The sequence below is a fragment of the Apostichopus japonicus genome, chromosome 11 (genome assembly GCF_037975245.1).
Source record: "Apostichopus japonicus isolate 1M-3 chromosome 11, ASM3797524v1, whole genome shotgun sequence".
Classification (NCBI taxonomy): Eukaryota; Metazoa; Echinodermata; class Holothuroidea; order Aspidochirotida; family Stichopodidae; genus Apostichopus; species Apostichopus japonicus.
The window spans coordinates 15387361-15409452 of record NC_092571.1 but is presented as its reverse complement, the minus strand read 5'-3'; the positions used below and the strand labels follow the sequence as shown (position 1 = coordinate 15409452).

The 22092-nt window shown below is 38.3% G+C and overlaps 2 protein-coding genes across 9 annotated transcripts in view; both read right to left on the bottom strand.

Moving 5' to 3' along the window:
* Nucleotides 1-13058, bottom strand: part of LOC139976342 (chromodomain-helicase-DNA-binding protein 5-like) — a 33763-nt gene extending 20705 nt beyond the window's left edge. For all 8 annotated transcript variants that reach the window (XM_071985031.1, XM_071985027.1, XM_071985032.1 and 5 more), the window contains exons 1-16: nt 12833-13058; nt 10848-10930; nt 10273-10359; nt 9586-10018; nt 8970-9079; nt 8458-8679; nt 7712-7855; nt 6592-6786; nt 5810-5903; nt 5291-5451; nt 4092-4669; nt 3515-3611; nt 2771-2962; nt 1802-1938; nt 512-713; nt 149-270 (exon numbers count right to left, since the gene is read on the bottom strand). In XM_071985031.1, the coding sequence (XP_071841132.1) occupies nt 149-270; nt 512-713; nt 1802-1938; nt 2771-2962; nt 3515-3611; nt 4092-4669; nt 5291-5451; nt 5810-5903; nt 6592-6786; nt 7712-7855; nt 8458-8679; nt 8970-9079; nt 9586-10018; nt 10273-10359; nt 10848-10930; nt 12833-12890 (2915 nt within the window). In that variant the 5' untranslated portion in view covers nt 12891-13058. The remainder of the gene's footprint in view (nt 1-148; nt 271-511; nt 714-1801; nt 1939-2770; nt 2963-3514; nt 3612-4091; nt 4670-5290; nt 5452-5809; nt 5904-6591; nt 6787-7711; nt 7856-8457; nt 8680-8969; nt 9080-9585; nt 10019-10272; nt 10360-10847; nt 10931-12832) is intronic.
* A 3421-nt stretch (nt 13059-16479) lies between these two features.
* LOC139976345 (translocon-associated protein subunit gamma-like) lies at nt 16480-21909 on the bottom strand. The gene is made up of 5 exons (XM_071985036.1): nt 21721-21909; nt 20623-20755; nt 19158-19256; nt 18148-18279; nt 16480-17641 (listed from the first exon to the last, which is right to left on the bottom strand). The coding sequence occupies exons 1-5, from the start codon at nt 21851-21853 to the stop codon at nt 17575-17577; spliced, it is 564 nt and encodes a 187-aa protein (XP_071841137.1). The 5' UTR covers nt 21854-21909; the 3' UTR covers nt 16480-17574.
* Nucleotides 21910-22092: the final 183 nt, after the last annotated feature.

The window sequence follows — 22092 nt, the reverse complement described above, 5'->3', positions numbered from 1 at the left end:
TACGATAAATTCAATAAAGAGAGGAAGGGGGCCGGGGGAGGGGAATGGAAAAATGGAGTGGACAATGGGGACTGCTTTACAAGGGATTTGTCAAAACTGTTTATATTATCATCGTTTCAAACTAATTCAAAGACAAGTGAATGCTTACTTGAAAACATCAGGGCTCATAAAGTTCAGCAGATGGAATAATTCTTCAAGGTTATTCTGTAGAGGTGTTCCTGTGAGTAGAAGCTTGTGACCAATGTTGTAACTACTCAACAGTCTGAAAAACTGGGGAAAAGTAAATAAATAAAACAAAACATTTTCAATTTCTTTGTTTCTTTCCTGAAAGCAAATAATTGATCCACCACAGACAATAACATTTACACATGGTATCGCACTTTCCTCCAATCCGGGCTACCTTGTTGAGCCCAATAATAGGCATTTGTTTTCACCTGAGGGGTTTAGCTTTCAAATGTATAATAATATTTGTAAAAATGACAAAGGCAATCAGCAATTTGTCTGTTCTTACCTTTGATTGGTTATTCTTCAGTCTATGAGCTTCATCGACTACCAAAACCTCCCAGAATACTGAAGATAGTGTGGCAACATCTATACTGATCAACTCGTACGATGTCAAGAGAACGTGGAATTTCACCGTACAGTCCTTCTTCATTCTGTAGGCCTTCTTACCACCCTTCACGGCATCATCCTCAAATGAAAACTCATGTTCCCTATGAGAAAGATTAATATGGTAATAAAATCACTGTATAACCAAAAGGCTTTCAAATTTCACTAACTTTCACACATGGGCGTACCACAGATTCGATGCAAACAAAAATGGAAATACAACTCAAAGACTGGTTCCATTTACACAATCACAGAGCAGCTCATTTAAGGTACATCAGAACGTTTACTGAGCATCATTCATGTTCAGCCAATAAATTGATCATCATATGTAAGGTTATGAGGCTGTTTAACTTACTCACGGAGCCTATCATATGTGCTTAACCTACTCACAGGGCCTATCATGTGTAAGGTTATGAGGTCGCTTAATACATTCACAGAGCCTATCACGTGTAAGGTCACGAGGTCCATTAATCCATTCACGGAGCCTATCAGGTGTAAGGTTACGAGGCTGCTGAATCCCTTCACGGAGCCTAACATATGTAAGGTTACGAGGTCGCTTAATCTACTCACAGAGCCTATCATGTGTAAGGTTACTAGGCTGCTTAATCTACCCACAGAGCCTAACCATATGTAATGTTACGAGGCTGCTTAATCTACTCACAGAGCCTATCACGTGTAAGGTAACAAGGCGGCTTAATCTACTCACAGAGCCTATCATATATGTAAGGTTACGAGGCTGCTTAATCCACTCACAGAGCCTATCAAGTGTAAGGTTACGAGACCGCTTATTGTGACATACTAGTACTCTGAGTGACTCTGAGTAATAGGATGGACTTAAGGATTACAATAGTTACATGGCATACTACTGTTAACCTAGCCCATGATAATAAACTCTTTTAACATACTGTCATTATGACATACTAGCACTCTGAGTAATAGGATAGAATTTAGGGATTACACAAGTTTGATTGCAAACGACCAAGAACTAGACCATGATTATAAACTCTTAACATCCTGTCATTGTGACATACTAGTACTCTGGTCACTCTGGGTTATAGGACTAACAATAGTTAGAGAACAAGGCGTGGTGGCACACAACCTAGAACTAGACCATGGAAATGATGTCATGTGACCACCAAGACTGCCAGTATTTAACTACAATTTTTAACTTCTTGCCCTCATGACATCTTACCTGATCACTGATCTGCTGTCTTTATCACCACAGTATGTTACAACATAAAAATCTGGAGCCCAAAACTCAAACTCTCTCTCCCAATTAATGATGGTAGACAATGGAGCACTGATGAGAAATGGACCCTTTGAGTGTCCCTGAGAGAACGGAGAAAAAAACACATCCAATGCATTTAAAATTTCCAACTTCTACTGCAGTCTACTTAGAATCGAGACGCTGGAAATACAAATCTCATTTGCGACAAAAATATACAAATTATTTCCTTAAGTTTAACAAATGACTGGAACCGTGGGATTTTCATGACGATGATGATAAAAATCTGTAGACAATCAGCTAGAATTGACACATGACGCAATCAACACATTACCGATTACAATACCGATTACATAACATCTACCATGGAAAGCTGTCAAAATTACTATAAAGCAATTCACTGCTGCAACATTCTCATGTTCATTGCACTATCATATTACAATATTAACTAGTCAGCAAACTGATAAGTAAATTTAATCTAGCTAAATAAATGACCATAATAATAAATAATAATATATAAAAAAATAATTTCCAACTACCAGCTAAAAGTGTGTAATTGCATTCTTTGACGTCTAATGCGAGACCCTATGTTAGTTCAACAGAGCAAAGCACACAGTAGGTACCTTTAGTTGAAAATAACTTTCTTTGTGTCCTTTTCAGAGAAATATTAATAATGCACTACTTGAATCCACAATCCGTGACAGCAGATGGTGGATGGTTGGGAATGAAAATCTGTCAAGTTCAATCAGTGAGAGACTGGACTACTCAAAACCATACCAACTGAAAATTTCGCATGTGTCATTCTGTGTCTCCCCATTTTTCATTGTCTCGTTCATTTTTCGAGTTGCTCTAGAATTGCTGCTCATTTATTTGCTTTTCAGTTCGAGAAGTGAACAGAAAAAAATATATATATATGTATATATTATGCCGACTCACTTCTTTGTAGAGAGAATACAGGAATGCAATAGTTTGAATAGTTTTCCCTAAACCCATTTCATCTGCCAAGATGGTGGAGATTCCGTGAGCCCAGGAGTATCTCAGCCAATTGAGACCCTCTAACTGGTAGTCGTGGAGTTTACCACCACACTGGTCTATCATAGTAGGCTGAATTTCATACTTCTTTTTAATCTACATAAGAAAAATAAACATGAAATAAAATGATTATCATAACCCCCTATCCAAAATTATGTTTGTGTTAAATTTGTATGTGCAATAATGGTAATGATCTCATCTTGATTAACTATTATAACCACTTAGAGTACATAGGAAAATTCATACTTGAGGGACATTAACACATCACAAATTGTCAAATTTCTATGGGAGAGGTAAATTTTGAAAAATGTGGTTGGGACTATCCATGGACCAAACATGTCAAAAGGCAAAAAGTTGCAAGCAGGAAGGTGGTCATTAGCTATTCACTGATTGTAACTTTTATATATAATGCAACAACATGTAAATGTATTATAACTTTAGAATCTCCTGTACTTGTGCTGTACATTGTAAGGGAACTTACACACAAACTGTGAGATCTTTGCTAGGTCGCTCCTCCCGTTTACAAGTTTTACACAATTTTTTTTACCCGGTAATGCAAAACAAAAGACACCTGGTTCTTATCAGAGGACGACCTCCTTAAGGTGGAAAACCGACTAGCACCACGAGGCCGTCAAGACAAAAACTTACATCGACTGTTGGTTCCAGTTTCTTCTTTTCTTCTTCTGCTCTGCTTTTCTTTCCCTTGCCTTTCTTCTTTCTTGGTATTAAACCTCCCATCGTAGCCCTGACAGATAACAATCATAGAATCAACATTTCAGTTACTCATAACCACCTATCTCAAGCAGCTCTTTATACAACTAATCTTAACGTAGCTTGCTGATAATCACGTTTTTCGATGCATTCAAGACACATTAGAAATAACAAATTCTCTTTGAGTACTGTCATCATGGCTAGATTCTAATGAAATAACAGTTTGCATTTCATCATGCTGGGTACTTTCAAACAGATGCATACGAGCAAGGATGGACTGATTGCCCAAAAACATGGCCCCAATTCCGCCTTCCCTCCTCCCATATCATTTCTTGGTTGAGTTCCTTTTGAAGTGAATCAACGATATGCATTTTCAGAAACTTATATATCTGTTTGATAAAAATTAAATTTTTCATTAATAATTATCATGAAATTTTTTTTTTGTGAAAATCATGAGGTGCTTATAATTGATAAAATACAACAACAAGAAGACAACAAAATTGGGTATACTCACTTCAAGTGATTGAAAAAGTGAATTTGCTTTTCACCATTGGGTATGCTGAGTAGGAATTCTTCATCTTCCCAAGTACACTGTTCGTATGCCAGAGAACGCCACTTGACGAAGTACTGCACGTTGCCCTTCCGATCCGTGGCCATGTTGATGACTCTGTGTATGTCCAGCCAATCCGGTTGGATGCCAAACTGGTAGAATCTCTCGTAGAAGTCTATCGCCAATGCCATGCTCTCGTCGTCGTCTTCTTTCTCGCCCTCCTTCTTCTTCTTCTTGCCTCCATCTTTGCCGTCCTCTTTCACGCCGTTCGTCTTCTCTCCATCTCCTCCTCCTTCCTTCGTCTCTTTCTTGTCCGTTTCGTCTTTGCTCTCTTTCGCATCCGGTGCTGCACCATCAGCTTTCTTCTCCGGCGACTTCTTCTTTTCCGGTGACTGCTCGCAGTCTGACTTCACCTTGTCTCTCTTCTCCTTCAACCGTCTCAGGTGATGCATTCCTTCCATGATCTCGTCAAAGCTCTGCGGTTCCTCCATGTCCGTCTTTCGGATGTAGTTGCGATGTAAGATTGTGTGGAAAACTTCCATCTGTGGATCAATTGACGGCAAAGTGAAAAGCTTCACTTACATATTGCTCCAGAAAAGCAAAGTGAAAAGCTTAATTTACCTATTGCTCCAGAAAAGCAAAGTGAAAAGCTTCACTTACATATTGCTCCAGAAAAGCAAAGTGAAAAGCTTAATTTACCTATTGCTCCAGAAAAGCAAAGTGAAAAGCTTCGCTTACATATTGCTCCAGAAAAGCAAAGTGAAAAGCTTAATTTACATATTTCTCCAGAAAAGCAAAGTGAAAAGATTCACTTGCATATTTCTCCAGAAAAGCAAAGTGAAAAGCTTTACGTACATATTGCTCCAGAAAAGCAAAGTGAAAAGCTTTACTTACATATTGATCCAGAAAAGCAAAGTGAAAAGCTTTACTTACATATTGCTCCAGAATGAAAGAAAAGGAAGCATGGAAACAGCTGCTTTGCAATTTGATAACGGTGATTGCAAAATCTTCAAAATTTCAAGGTCTAACAACGGATAAAACTAGTAAGTCTTAAGATCTTAAGCGGTTCATCTGACTTTGCTAGCTTTGTTTCTGTCAGCAAAGACTGAATATCCCTATAGCTTCAACCCAACGAGAGCTGTGTAAATAGCTGGTACACTCACCTGAAGCTCTGTGACCCAATCACAATGCCAGTAAGACATTCCATGGAATTTACAAAAGAATTCTCTTATGGGCTTAGGCCTGAGGTCGTGGGTCACACGTTTCTTCTCTTCCGAGACAGGTGTGTTGATCACGGTTGGATGGTGATCCGATGCCTTGTGATCTATGACATAAAAAAATATACAATGTGTGATAGGAAATCACAAACTTAGCACATATACTACAACATTTTCACGATATCTTGGATGTTTGTACCACTCTGCATCGAAACGCCATAAGCAACAGCTGCTCAAATGACCATCGGAATCCAAATCTACTAATGACTACCAACCAAAAAAATATGGATGGTTCCTGTAATTTACATTTACATCAACAACTTCATAACTGGTCGGTAATTAACATGAAGGTCAGAATTTGATACAGCAGTAAAGTACACGGATAGAGATGAAAATATATTTGTCGATAATTAATCGACACTATCAAAGTAAATTTTGCTAGAAAAAAAAATTCAATCTTGTCACCTTCTTCATTCTTCTTTGGAGGGGGATCTTCTACCTTGGGCGTGGACCAACGCCATGACAGGATCCGATGAACTTTACCCTTGGGTGGCTCACACTGCACAGGGAGATGAAAACATTCAAAGATGGAGATGTAATAATCAACACCAAAAGAGAAATACTCTCTATTATCACATTGACCTACAGAGAATAATTTATCCAGTTTATAGTTTTAGCAAAATGCTATACCAAATGTGAGCGAATTGCTAAACAAGTGCAAAGATGTATAATAGCAGGTTTTGTACACAGGAAACACAGTCTTTTATATGAGATAAAGTTTAGAGAATTCAAAATTGCTTCAAAACAAAATACACCGTTAAATTATTACTGCTCTATCTAATCCATGACAGACTGACACCTAAACAGCGGCAAGTACTGAAATAAAAAGATAAAACTTTCAAAATATCTTTCTGATATTGCTCCATTATTTTGACAAGGGTGTTTGCTTTCATCTCAGGGAATAATTTCAATATTGTTCAAATTTTTCTGTAGCGGATCGAAGGCTCTGAATTTTGTCGATTACTATTATTCCTGTGTACAAAACCCCCATACAACTTTTGACTGTATGGCAATTTGACCATTTTGCATACCATCTTGTGACACAGGATACTAATTGGAATTATTCCCCGTTTACTAGTAGACAAGGACTAAATCTTTAACATCAATTCCTAATATATAGACTGCTACTGTACTCTTTAAGACATGCTGATCTACAAATGATTTCACAATAAGATGAAACTGCTCACCGAGCATCTGGGGCAGAGCCATTCTCCATCTGGGATTTCCTTGAGAGGTGGGTTGAGGCAGAATATATGATACGACGAGGGACATTGATCGCAGCAGAGAAGTTCCCCTCCGTCCTGACACACACGACAGAACTCCATGTGTTCATCCTGTTCTTGTTCTACTACATGAGCCGAAGGGGGAGCAGCGCCCGCCTCCTGTCAAAGAAAGAGGGAAGAAAAACTTAGGATGCATGCACACCCCCAACAGGACAGATACTGTTACTTTTATCTCTGGTCAATAAGGTCAATAAGCCCATGCCTTGTCCACTGTACGTAACCTTACTATCAGTTATCATCTCATCACATGTGGTGGAATAAGTAACAGAAATTCCCCACTTTCGTCCCAATTTTTGTGTCACTGGAGTGGTAATGGGAGAAACTTCTGCTCAGGGAGATCTACATGTTGGATGGGTCACCGATAGAAACAGCAGCATCTTTCACAAATCGATTTTATGCATATATCCAGAGCGTATCTTTGTGCCATTTTAGTATACCATAGATGGTTTCACAAGGTTTACAAATTTGACAAAGTCGTTCCTACTTCAGCAGAGAAATTTGTCAAAGTTGGGTAAATCTGCCACGACAGCGATCAGCTAAAACTAGCAAGAAGGTATCGTTTGCTGTTACCGTTTTAAAAGTAGCAATGTAGTATGCTCGTCAATGGAACATGTCACTGCAGTTTAATGTATGTGATGGCACACATATAGAGTCATATATATATGGGATGTAAAATCCAATAAATTGTACACATATGGTGAAAAAAAGAAAAAATCTTCACCTGACTGACCTTGAAGAGGTTAGCATGGAAAGGCAAATAAGTAAACAACTAACTATACCAACAATTTATCTCAAGCGTCAAGTCATTATGGTGGCATGAACAAGCAAAGAGGAATTTAACAAAATCTAAACTATATTAAAACTGGAAAGAAGGTTTATTTCAAAATGAGAACTTGTCGACAGTCATCTAACAGAAGAACCATACCGAAATCGATTCTTGGAAAATCTGACGAGGTGAAGGTACCACGTAAAGTGTACGACATCTCTAGCGAGGTTTGGATAGACGACTGTCAAGTTAACTTACACATTGTGGACAACTCCACTTCCCTTCTGGTGCTGCTTCAAGTTCTGGATCCAGACAGACCAGATGGTAGGCTCTTGGACAGGTATCACAAAGGATAATCTCTCCACCCTGCTGACAAACCTCACAGTAATCTTGATGGTCCGTCTGAAAAGGACACACGCGTATAAGATTTAAAGTTGACCACCAAATACTTCTGGAAAGAATTGGAAGAATGTTCCTCCTACTTTCTTGTGGAAGACTGACAATCTTCCCATCGGGTGCTAAATTCTGCTGTGAGTTTCCTACACTCTGGAGGGGGGTGATCTAAATAACAGATGCATGATGGGGGTCCCTACTTTATGTGCAGATAGGATGTCCATAATTTACATGGTTTGTAACATTTCATATAATGATGATAATAATAATTATTCATTGATAAAGCCCAAAAATATGCCCAGCAGTCTAATGTGCTTCACAATGATATGAAACAAAAGTGCAATTAACTGAAAGTGATACAAAAGAATTGTGTGTTGAGCTTGGACTTGAACAAGCTCTGACTGTCAATGGATCGATTTGAGGGCAGAGAGTTTATTCCGCAGCCTTATAATACGATACTTGGATCATATATAAAATGCCTGACCTCCAATAAATTCACCAATTACCAGTGAAATGTTCCTTTAGGGTGTCAGACTTTTCCATTCTCTTGCATAAGAAAAAGATCGTTTTAAAATTTCAGAGCTGTCAAGCATAAAGATTGTAATCTTTACCTCATAGCCATCCTCTTCTGATGATCCTCCTCCATATGCTGGCTTCTTCTTTTTCTTGGGAGGGGGAGGTCTCTTTCTCTTAGGCGGGGCTCTCTTGGCAGGTTTCTTAGCGGAGGCGGCAGAGCTGTCCGACTGGACAGATGGAACACTCTTCGTACTAGCATTCTCCTCTTCGTCATCAACAGAAGGTTCACTTTCACTGTAGTTGCTCTCACTTTCATCCTACAAAGAAGCAACCAACATTTCATAAATCATTTATGGGGGAAAAGAAAATTGGCTATGATTTTGCCAAACCTGGTCAGATAAAATAGTGCAACTTGATTGCTAACATAGCTTGTTGCCATTTGTGCTTTAAAAGCTCAAATTGTTCAGCAAATATCTCTTCATTTACCAATTCATTGTTTATATTTGTACAAATCACATGCTGAACACAAAAGAACCTTCCTTGTTCCTTCCGGAAGTACAAGCAAGGATCAATTGTTCAAATATTACAAGGGAGATCTTGTACTTACCGAAACAGTTTTCCTCTTTTTCTTGGCCTTGGCTGAAGAACCTTTCAAACTTATTTTGATTGGGGCCACCTTCTTTTGCTTTACCCCCTTCTTGTCTTTCTTTGGTTTCTCTGTTAAAAAAACATATATATTTAATATTTACTTCTGATGCATAAATTATTCCCTCTCACCAAAACCTTTAAATCAGGCAATGAAATTATTATTTACCTATCATGTCAAAATCCATTGAAGATCAAATTATCCAACAAAGCTTATCAAAAATAAGTTCCAAATAAGTACAACATCAGAGTTAGTCTCATATTGACCAGTCTCCAGAATTAAGTTACCATGATAACAGCTACCATGTCCTGAAAAACTAGATAAGGCCAACTGTGTCACCTTTGTCTTTGCTTCAACTACAGACATATGTTAGAATTTTTCAGTACTGAAACTGCAGTCGTCTCTCACATCATAATCGCCGTCATTCACATAATTTGATCATTTCTGTACTACGTATCCCTCTCACATCTTATTTCAACTAACAGTTCGACAAGCTAACCAATGCTACAGTCAGATTGGAAACTTGCTGCAAAAATTCTGTTAAGTTTGTAAAGTAACATTCATTTCGACCTCTTACCTTTCAGAATCATGGGCATCGGTTCGACTTTCTCCTTCACTGGTTCCGCATCTTCCACCTCGACGGGCTCCTCTCTCTCCTCCGCCTGAGATGACGCTTGGGATTCCGGTTCCGGGGTGCTCTGTTTCGAATCGCTACTCTCCTTGTCTTGAAGGGGCGTGAAAGTGGCCACCAGGGGCGGAGGGTTCGCCTTGGTTGTACCTTTCTTCGGGTTGCTTGCGGCGAATTCCCTCCATAAGGCAGCTACGAGTTGGGCAAGTTTGGGCGTTGCAATTTTGGGTGCCCTCTCTAGGACTAGAGGCTTGACATGTTCGCTGAAGAGTTTGTAGTTGATGAGTTCTTGATAGTCCGAGTCCATGTACTCCATCTCAAATTCCTCGACCAAAAATTCACGCATCAGCTCCAACGAGGTCTTTGGCCGAGCAGGTTGAAACTGCACAGATATAACGGACAAGATTAGAGTTGTTTTCAACATCTTTCTTTCAAACTATCCTTTGAATACCTTTCTATGAAGTACATGACTATTTAATATCAACATTAACAGGAATTGAAAGATTGCAAGTAGAAAGAAAAGACAATCAATTCAAATCAAATTATTCCATACCAAACCCTTCAACTGCCCGCCCTCTGAAACACAAGTCACTTTTACCATCGACTACTTTACAGCTCAAATAAATTACACATTACCTTTGGTTGCTCCTTTAACTTTTTCATCCTCTGCAGGAATTCCTTTGTACTGAATTCATCGTCACTCTCCAACCCAGAGTTGCTTTCCTGTACATAAAGGCCAGGAAAATGATATTTACAATGAAATTGTCATTTTTAATTTTTTTTGCAGCTAATTAATTAATTTGTGTATTACATAGTTTAAACAACAACATATCCTGTGCAGTATGTTATTCCAACAAATTTAGGACAATGCACCTTTTTGATGCTACATGGCCAAATATTTCTGTGCACCTTGGCATCTAGCTGATAAACCTGCAATGGTAACAAGTGGTGCATATAACACTCCATTGACCATATATATATATATTCGTCATGTGTCAACTACATATAACTTGCCTTTGTGTGCTGAATACGAAACAAATGACAATTGTGAACCATTTCTAAATTTGTGTTATACCCTCTTACACTGCAGTTCCTTTACAGTATATAAAAGATTAATTCCAGTTTTAGACATAAATCTACTGTGAAGTAAACAACAAAATGAAGGGGGAAATGGGTTCATGAAGAAGTAGGAAAGTTGCTGTACAACTTACATCACTTTCATGTTTCCTCTTCTTGGATTTCTTCTTATCCTTTTTGTTCTTTTTGCTCTTCTTCTTGGGCTTAACATAATCATCTGGAAAATACAGAGAAAGGCATTTGTAAATTAACATCCAGGCAGATCTGCATTAGCGATGATGCTATGCAATACTTAGCTGAATGGAAGACCTCGAAAGTTGGCTCTTCAAGAATATGTCTAGTGTATCATTTCACCCCCTTCCTTTCCCCCCCCCCCCCTGATTCCCTCATGATTGGAACAAAGTAACCTACTGCCAATACAGTATTGGGGTGCATAACTGAATTGTCAGCAGACTCATTTCTGGAGAGACAAAAACAATAAGCAAAAAAGAAGAAAGAAAGGGGTTCAAAGATTACTACCATTGTATGATTAATGTTGAAATCCAATGCAATGAAACAACATGTTGTTCTTATTCATCATCCTTGGCAAATAACAGTTCTCCACAGGATTATACATGTACATATTCTCTTATGATTTTAGTGGCTTCAAGAAGTGATAATACATTAAAAAATAAACTATATTGAGGCATATAGAAGATTTGTTTCATCTACATTGAACGCCAATTTTGATGTTATTGAATTTATTGTCTGGTCCACTCCAATATGACTAGAGTAAGTTAGAGACATGTTTGGACTATTCACATTGGTCACACACACACAAATACCACATGTGACGAGGAAGAATTTCCACAACAATGGTCAACTAATTAGGGCTCAAAAATGAAAGTTAATGGCACCTCACTCCTTTTGAGAAAACATCACTGTGCATGTACATACACTACCACCATAGATTCAATAATTATAGGCCAAGCAACACAGCTTTTACATTATTCATGATTGCATCACTTTACAACATTATTACAAAATGGACAGTTACCAAGTGAAATTTGCCACGTCATCACAAACTTTGCCCTCTTTGTGATCCATTCCTCCACATCAATACTATTCCAAAGTAATACCAGTGCTAAATGTGAGACTGCAATATTTTCTCTTACAATACATGCAAATAAGTTCCAGCACAGAAACAGTACACCGTCAGGTTTATGATACACATAAATTTTCACACGACACAAATCACATTTAAATTATGGCTTCTTATGCATAAAAACTGTAACTTTGATAAATTGTCAGTGGTGTGAAGGGAATATCTCAAAATCTGAAATTAGGGGCCCTGCGGACTTTTTTCGACCGTTATTCTCTAATGTTAGAATGAGTTATCGTTGCCACGTAGATGAGAATAAATTGCACCATCCTTAAGTTTACCCTCTAAATAATTGACGAAGACTGATATAACAAAACGTACAAAATAAACCACACTATGAAACTTTCCAAGTTATCACACCAACTGCAGATTTATGCACAATGCTACAATGTCAATACTTATCCAACAGCCCCAGCTTAGGCCACACAATCAGCTACTGTTCTTAGTACTATAGCTGACTGTGCATTGAATAACTACATACGTGCACGTGTTACTATAGTGAGAACAGTTACAGGAAGTCAACACCGTTTTGCACATAGAAACGGTAGGTCCTAAGCCTAGCTCAATCGAATCTAAACATCATGAAATATCACGTTCCTGATTCTCTTCACCTCGCAGAAAGGCAGAGAAATGGATTTTAAATTCAACGTACTGCTACACTCTCATGGGAGGAGAAGGGACAAGCATTTTATTGTAAAATACGTGATTTAAAATTGAACGCGGCGCCTGGGTAAAGTTCATTATGAAGTGATCAATGTTGTTATCACACGCATGTTTGTTTGCTCGTCCTCATTAACATTTACTATCACAAATTGCAGAAAAACTGCAAAAATTTCAAATAACTTTGACTACAAGTAGCATTATGCCCAGTTCTTGGGCACCAACCTGAAACAAAATCAGTTTACGAACATTAAGTAAGGTATTTCCGCTAATGTTTAGTGGGGTCAATTAATCCTTATTGGTTACTTTCAGGTTTACCTGTTCCTCCTGATAAGCCGGCGTAACCTTGCTCACCGTAATCCCCTCCTTCTGCCATTTTCGGGATCTTTTCCACCAAAATACACCCTCAAGAGATCCCGTAGTGTCTCTACAACATGAGAACAGGAACTTTCCCGAAATTTCCGGGGCTGATTCGAACTTTTCTTCAGGAGGTAAGGAGAGACAAAGGCCACCCCTGCGACAAAAGGTACGTAAGAATTTATAATTGCTCATGCGCATACTGACGTCAACAGATGAAAATCTATCCCATAATAGTAACTCTAATCTATCCCATCATAGTTCTCAAGAATCTCATAGCTTGATACCCCTATAATTTTTGGAAAATGATACAGTTTCGTTAACATGCTCACAAACGGTACCGATAAGCATTTTACCGTACATATATAAATATACTATCTTTATTGTTTTAATGTATTACATAATTTAGTGCTTTTTCAATGTTTTTATTAGAAATTTTTAATTTTTACTCCACCTCCTTACTGACAGATTTGGAGACTCATAGTTTGTTTGCTCTACATACCCTCATTTGCATAATTGGACCAGCAGCCATTGAGTCGCGTGGGCGGGGAAATAATCTATTGACATGATGTGGCTGAAAAATTGCAAAGAATGTGAGCATTAATTAACCAGACAACATTGACGGGTAGGTATGGGGGGATTAAAGCGTAAACACTTACAGCTCTAAATAGTGCTCACGAACTTGTGCGCGACCTTGACTTGGAATAGCTGTAGACTTTCCCTTGTCATTAGCTAAGCTGGGTGAGAATTAACCGATAGGAAAGTTTGGCACTCGAAATAAAGTAATTTTTGCGCTGTTTTTAAACTAAAAGGGGAGTTGAAGCGATATTCCTTGATTGCAGAGAATGTTTTAATGGTTTCAGTAGAGCCTTTCGTGTGACTTTTGTTACTTTGCACAACATAAATATATTATTTTGAAGTCACAATGATCTCTAGGCCTAAATAGCGAAAAGGACTGACTGATGGCGTTCTAGTTGAAATTGCACTCACCCTATTCAATTGACACTGCTCTGATTTAGTGCAGTAACGAAACTCGCGCCTAATTCCTCCTTTCTAGTTGTTTTTTTTATGCATGCGTGCCTGGCATATTCTAATAACCAGTAATCCGAATGGGCTTTGCCTAAGCATTGTATCATGACGCTAGAAAATTCTACAAATTTAGCTTCATATTGAAAACTACTTTAGGCCTATCGAATATTCAAGAGGGAAGCTGCTATAAGTTATAATGCCATAGAAACCTGCTGCAGGGACATATATTGGCAGCCTTATCATGCGAAATATCCCGGCCAGGTTTCATCAGAGGCTTATCTGGTATACTCAGTCAGTAAGAGGTTCCACCTGCAAATAGGCTGCTAAAATACACGAGTATTCTCACGACTTAGCGGTAACTTCGAGCTATGGAAGTCTCTCGGTGTACTATTACTCCAAGAAAACTCGTAGGCTTAGATTGCAGAACAAAATTTGACGCAAATTTGCAAGAATTTATCATTATTATTGTCCATAACAGAAGTTTTATGACGGACTTACCGTTTATGTCGGGTCATTACATTGGTACGGGCCTACTATTCTCGTTATTGTGTCCCTGGATCCAGCTGGCAATATATACTTATAGAAACTGCACTTACTCAGGAATGAACTAACACAATTAGGTACAACAACGTGACAGCTATATCATTGTGAAAGTAGCCTACTATAGTCCATGATCTCAAAAAGTGTCAAAGTTGTCCAGGGAATCAAGCTTACATCTAGAATGGACCGTCTCGATCGACTGAGACTTCAGTACTGTCATTGTGCACCAGCGGCGTACACAAGGTGGGGTGGAGCTTGCCCGCCCCTCCCCGGGGTATTGACTCAGCCGCGGAGTTCTTATATTCATTCGAGGGAGAATAAAGCCACCCCTCCGATTTGTTGTTGTTGCCTTAAGCCCCTGTTGTCAACCTTACACAACAGTTCGAGAGTATTTATTAGCAAAACCCTGCCTTTAGAACTAATGATAGACCTACCTATATAAATATCCCTCAGAAAGCACATTTTGTCATCTAAAGACGTTTTCCCCTTATATGCGACTTGATTTCACGCTTCCACGGCCACACTGCCTTATAAAATCGTTAACTCGAGCCTTTCCCTCCATAATGGTTCATGCCCCTACCCAAATATGTGAAGGGGTGGGGAAGGTATACGCATGTAGAAAAGGTGCAAATCGCTATATGCTGCAAAGGAAAGCGTTGTTGGTCAACTCAAATCGGTCGCTACGTACTTGCTGACGTCTTGTCGAATTACCAAGTCGAGTCTCACATTTTATAAAGACCTGATTGTTCAAACCAAAACAAGCTTACCCGATTAATGCAAACCCGTAACACCCCAGAATTTGGTAGCACTAGTCTGTCAGTCCAAAAAATAAGGGGACGGGGGTTGGAGAAGACGGGGTTTGGCCGAAAATAGAAGTTTAATTGGCAGAATTTGTTCTTAAATTTGCACTTAGAGATATTTCCATGAATATGCCATGATAAAAATGTAAAGGGAAGGTCGTATTTTTAAATTTATTAATAAAAGAAAATTCTGAGTATTCCAACAGGGCCTTATTTTCTACAGTGCCTTGAAACAAAGGGACAGTTGAGAGAGGAATTTCTATTGCAATGCCTTCTAAAGATTTCATCAGCAAGTTTGGTAGTCTTTACTGTAGTGACATGAGTGTAGGGAGTGGGGTGGGGGCATTCCCCTATCTCCACCATCAGTGTGTTGGAAACCATCAGCTATTTTTTTCTTCAAAATTCAGGTCTTAATAGCACAACCTTGCATTCAGACCTACTTATACACCAAATTTAGTCTTTGCACCTCACAATGCACAAGTTTACATATACACCGTGAATTTTCTTCCGGGAAAGACTCCAGACTCCTACACAGGAGGCACATTCAACCAACCAACCAACAGCCACATCCCTCATTTGTGAAATTCGTTTGCAAAATGTTGAATTCCGCTACCTAAATGAGGGGGATTTGAAAGAAGAAGGGGCAGGAGTAAGAGAAATGGGGCCAGTAAATAAGCATTTGGTTTAGTAATACTCTGTACATATTTCCATTTGTCACTTAAAATGAAGGGCTGTACAACCTGCTGTCACTTGCTCAAACACAGAGTATGTATGTGAGGTAATAAAGACAACAGTGAACCCTGTACAAGAAAATAAAAAAAACAGGAGAAAATTCTGTAAGAATTTCTGCCCCATTACCCTGAGTAGGTATCTTCTTCTACAAGGGGTATAAATACGTCTCATTAATTTTGAAGGCACCAAAAGACCCATGAAAGTTTTTGAAGGGAGAAGGTGTTGTAGGTCAACCACCTTTAATACTATTTTGTAGTGAATACTTGAAACTTTCTCTTAAATCAAAAATAAATCTAAAGAATAACTTATTTCCTTAAATTAATTTAATATATATATATTGGATGGTGGTGGTGTGAGGGAAGGGGTGGGGGGGGGGGAGGATGGCAAACATCTTAATCAAATGGGAGAATACATTTATAAATGAAATATTTATAAAGGAAAATATTAAACCAAACACATGACAACCATGTCAATTAAGATGAGATACAAGAACGACTATTTTCAGTATTTCATTTTCTCTCTTTTATTAAACTTCTTTTCCTCTCTCCACAATACTTTGGAATTGCATAATACTAGCAATTGTACATAGGCTGCATGATCTCAGCGAGGTATTTACTAACACAGAAAACAAATACATCATTACAGCTGGTGCAGGCACAAAGACAAGTCCGCTATACCTACTAGAACAGAGATCCTAACATACCTGTGTAGACTATGATGGTTCCACACTATAAAGATAGAGAATGTTGATTCAGTGACGGCAGATCCAGGATTTATCAAATGAGGGAGGCCAGCAGATAAATATCTGTAGATTCTAAAATTACTATCAAAATGGTGCTGCATCAGATTGCATTGATCAATAGAAAGAAATACCCACTCACAAAACATGCTGAAAAATTTTCCAATACGTATATGGTTTCCACAGCACAAATTCTTTTTGCAGCTAATCTTTCATGCCCCAATAAATTGGTGGGGAGGGGGGGGGAATAGATCCCCTTTTTCTTGGATCCATCCATGTGATAATAGTAAAATAGCAGACTTTTTGAGTTGTGGCAGTAAAAATTGAATATGCATAATTTTCTGAGCTCTTGTCTTCCTTCTCACTGCATCACATTAATAACACAAGGAATAAAATCATTTCATGTTGTCACCTGACAAAACCTTATTTGAAATAGGTCAAGATTCCACTCTTAAAAAGCTGTCGAGATGTAGAGCAGTATTTGTCGTACAAAACTGTAGTATTTTCATTATTTTTATGATAGAACAGACTTTTGTTACATCTTCAAATTGCTAGCAATAACAAAGACAACAAAGTTATTCCCTCCCTGGAAAGTGATCAAATGCCAAATGTCTGGAATCTATGGCAGGGCATTCCTAGAGTACTGGCTTTAATAACATCAATGTCATAATAAGTCCATCAGGGCAATATAACAGAAAAGAGGGCAATTTAACCTCTGACATGAACTGACAAAAAGAGGGAATGGGCCTAAAACAGTAACAGATGATTGTACTGTTTGGGAAAAACAAAAACCAAAAATTTGATCGTGAAATGCGAGAAAGGAATGAAGTTAAGTGTGAAGCGGTCCAGGAGTTGAAAATTTTTCACTTTGTTCCAGTTGACAGCAAGGCAAGAAGGCCAGCTCCCCCAAGGATGGACAAGGCATAATTACTGAGAGATAAAAGAATATATGTTAAGGAAAAATGTGTATTTTTAAGAAGTATGAAATTATAAAACAGTAATTACCATCCTGACGAGTGTGTCTTGTAGTGTAACTGGATTTCAATGCTCAAACTCAAAGAGTGGAAATCATAATTTCTGCAACCAGAGATTAAAGGGTGAATGATCCCCAACCTTCCCCTCCTCTCCTCTCCCCCTCATCCCCTTCCTCTGAACATTCCCAAAATTATAGACGTGGAAGTATTTGAATTTTCCCAAATTTCAAACCACTTGTGTGCAGTTACAACATATTATGCTTCACATTCACTTTATTATACAAAGCCATATATAAAAATTCAAGTATCGACATCTGGTAACAAGATGTACAGTATGGAACTGAACGGATATTTTAACCTCCCAGGATGGTGAGATTATCTTCCTCTTATTGTCCCGGTGATAAAATCAATTACCTAACCTCTGGGACTTTTCATTTAAAAGCAGATTCATATCAAGGATACACACTGGCATCAAAGGTATATAGCAGGAAGAAAGATGCTACCAGAATGATGAGGATAAAGAGCGTATTGTTGTAGAAAATGGAGAAGGTGGTGGCTTCATGGTCCGCTACTTCATTCTTCTTCCACAAAATTCTGCAAAAGAAAGGATAGGTTTTATTGAAACTATCTCGACTACGATGTGAAGCCATTGAAACATGTTGTAAAAAGAAAAAAATCAAAATAGTATTGAAATATAATCATAATAATAATTAACGGCAATTATCGGGAGAAACCTGCAAGGGCTTATGGATAACAACTTACACGTTTAATGGCTTCCAAATAACTCAAATTTAGAATCTTTTCAATTTTAGAAAGTCATTTCATATGGGGAAAACCATAGATTGCTCTTGGATGAAAAACCCACCTTACTATAACCCGGCCTGGTATCGAACCAGGAATCTCCCGATTGCTAATACTCATTGCTTCATATGCCACCGCCTTTATCCGCTCGGCCACAGCACCGATAATATACCACTATTAACAAAGTTATTTGATTTCACAAAGCCACGATTGAAACATCTACGTGGGCATTTAGGGTCGTAGAGATGCATGGATAAGTAGGAAGGAGTTCACACAGTCGGAAGCAGTGGCTGGTGGGTACAGTAGATCATTTTGAAACACCACTTACCCCAGAAGATACTGTGTGTGAGGTGTGTAAAACATTGTTGTTTTCCCCTTTACTCCCCCTCCTAACACCCCTAGCCGCCCTCCCCCCCTCCCCCCAATGACATTGACGATAAAGGGTAAGAAGAGAAAGAGGAGTGATGATCATAGTCATGAGAAACAGAAGGGGTAATAACGGTTATAAAGAAAGAGGGTAAGGGAGAGGGTAATGATGACGAGGAAGGACGAATAGAAAGTTGAAGTAAATGACAATTAAAGAGACTACAGCATCTGGTGTACCGCATTGCATTCAAGGAATGCGTGTCTCTGAACAGATGTGTGGGCATCAAATATTTGGGAGCACTCACCTTTCGTCCTTTTCCTTACGAGACATCTTCTTGGCTTCCACAGGAGTCAATTTTTTAAGCACCTCTTTAGACACAGCATCTTCCCGTTTCTGCGCAATTCTAGCGAATGATAAAAGTAGTTTGCATGGTAACACAAGACTTCAATACTGCACAAAGCTTTTGGAAAACTTACCTAAATCTTTTAATATCATAATTTTTTGGGGCAATAACAATTTCATAGGGAATATTTCAAAGACACTACAGAACATCTAATTCGAAGTACTCTCATTATACTTTGTACCTTCGTCATACATTCAGAGTACGTTTTTACTAAACGTAAAATGTAAGGTACAGGTCTCTTGTGACAACTGAGATGCTTTGCTAGACCTTGAACTTTATATGTTGTGTCATGAAGTTAAACAAACAAGAGATCATAACCCATTTTGTCAACATAAAACTATGTTTGTAATTCAAAATATTACCATATGTTCTACTACTTATTGTGCTTTCACTTTTCCGTGCAGTATTTTCAGGCTATTTACTAGCTAAATGCCTGTAGATTTCGCTGTTTGCCAGTAGAAAATCAGGCACTTGCATTTGCTGCTTGGCGATATTAAGACCATAAACACATGAAAAGTTAGGCTCAAATCTTCAATAAAAAAATGCATGCCCAACATAGGCTCTGTATTATTGCATTTTATTGGCAAATTGTATTGGGCTGTTCTCATATGCCTGTACAGTATAAACTGATGTGTGTTGTAATTCAGGAAAATGCCTGTGAGAACTTGAGTTTAGCCAGTAGATTTTTCAAGCACTCATATTTATTTTGCATGTGACTAAAATTGTTAAATTCTAGGCTCGAAGTCTCCAGTTACTCACATCTTTTGCAGGTGACATGATATATCACTTGAATCAAATCAACAATCAGAAATGCTTTATATTGGTAGTTGGGCAGATTGAAGTTCAAGCTGTATTTCTGATATCAGTTTTAGTTCTCAAGAAATGACCCTTAAAAACAGCGGTGGTTCATCAATTTTTAAGAGACTGGAGTACATAGTCTAACACACAGACTATTAGGTCAGTTCCTTAGATTGCAACACAAATCTCACTTTCATGATCTAACCTGACCTGTTTATAATATGTATACAAATTCGAAGACAAATGGTGATTGACTGTTGTCGAAAGGCGCCATGTTGTTTTCTATGATCTTAAGAGAACCTCTTTTTGATGAGTTATCAGAATTAATAAAACAATGGATTAACATAAACATTTAGGTCTTCAAGGAGGAGCCAACATCACCATCAATTTACCCTTTAGGGAGCATTCCAGAGACTTGTTTTAAAGATTAATATCTTGGAAATCAAATTTGCACAAGAATCATTACTAGCACACAAATTATTCTTTTTATCTCTGAAGATAGCATATCAAGACTAAAATTATGCCGGAAGTAAAGCCTTTCAATTTAAAGATATCAATATAGTCTTACTTGTGCCTAAGCGAAAATTTTACATTTCTGTAGGCAAAGGCAATCAACCAGGTGCTTAATAGTGTGACCACAGCAAAGAGAATGATCGTCTGGGTTTGAGTAATGTCTAATTGGTGGATGCGCCAAAAGAGCCCTAAAAGGAGAAAGAGGAGAACAATGGTTACTGAGATCATGGCTGAGTTTTGTGAGATCAACATAATTTTAGGTAACGATCAAAACTATAACATTCTGCTTTAATTTGGCATACATTGCTTGAAATAACATATACCAAACACTGAGGCATCAATTTCACAACACTCAGTACACTACATACTTTAACATTGTAGCACAATAGTGCCTCATTGCAAATGCCATATTTACTTTGAGTTGCTCAAAGAATAGATTATGGTTTATGGTGTCAAATGCTACTGAGAAGTCTAGTAAAACCAATACTGCTTCCTTGTTTCTTGACAACAGTAAGAAGTCATTCATCACTTTTGTTGATTTTCACTTATCTGATTTCATAGATAGTTTGATCGGATTATGCCAAAAATAGAAACAATACTGTTTGTAACGGTCAGGAGTCAAACTGCTCAAAGGAAGAAAATTTTTCTAAACTTTGCCCATGCTTTAAATGAGTGTCTCAAAATGTATGTTTCTTGTTTTCACTGTGGCTGTTGTGGCCAGGGCTTTGAAGATAAAAATTACGAATTATAATTTGACTAACAGACATGGCAAGTAGAGTGTCTATCACTGGCACAGTGTCAGTGCAGCTGCATATTAACACAGTGCATGAAGTTACCCTACACCATGAAACTACTAAGTACTACTAGTACTAGTGCCCAACTGAGCTATTGACAGATAAGCCTGGTAATGTGTTCCAGGTTTTACATTAGAGCAACTGGCCTAAGCATTTTAAAGATCAAATCATGGGCCTAGCCTAGAGGTACCATTACACACAAACACTAACTTAATCGCTGCATACAGTTGCTGCACGCATAGGCTATGGTGTGTTGGCAAGGTCTAATACACGTAGGCTAGCTTATATTTTTGTATCATGTACGTTAAAGCTACGTGGCACATGAACTAACGCAGTGGGAATCAACACTTCAGACTTACATATTGGTAAGGCTGCCACAATCAATGCATTGCCATAAAACAACGCAGATGATTTCGTAGAGATATTTCTACTGAAATCTTGCAGCAACAACTCTTCTTCTCGGGTAAATTTTTTGCCTCCGGAGCTGGGCATCTTGTTATGTTCTTGTTGGCCTACAGTTGTACAAGAGAAAGGTCGGTAGATTAGAAGTCAAGAAACAGCCGTTTTCACAAAACAAAAAAGAGGTCGCTATTCACATTTTGTCAAAAACCGTTGAAGGTTTTGTACCGCAGATACTTGCTCGGCTCAGAGCCGTAGATAGAGAGGTATGCTCTGACGTGGCCTGTCATGGCACTTGCAATTTTCCATTCATAATCTTACTCTGTTCAGTT

Bases quoted from the DNA above. Each gene is read 5' to 3' on its own strand.
- LOC139976345 (XM_071985036.1), bottom strand. From the start codon at position 21,853: ATGCCCAGCTCCGGAGGCAAAAAATTTACCCGAGAAGAAGAGTTGTTG. The intron at 19,257-20,622 runs GTAAGACTATAT...ATCATTCGCTAG, and splicing joins AAATTTTCGCTTAGGCACAA to AATTGCGCAGAAACGGGAAG. The intron at 17,642-18,147 runs GTATCCTTGATA...TTTATCTCTCAG, and splicing joins TATACCTTTGATGCCAGTGT to TAATTATGCCTTGTCCATCC.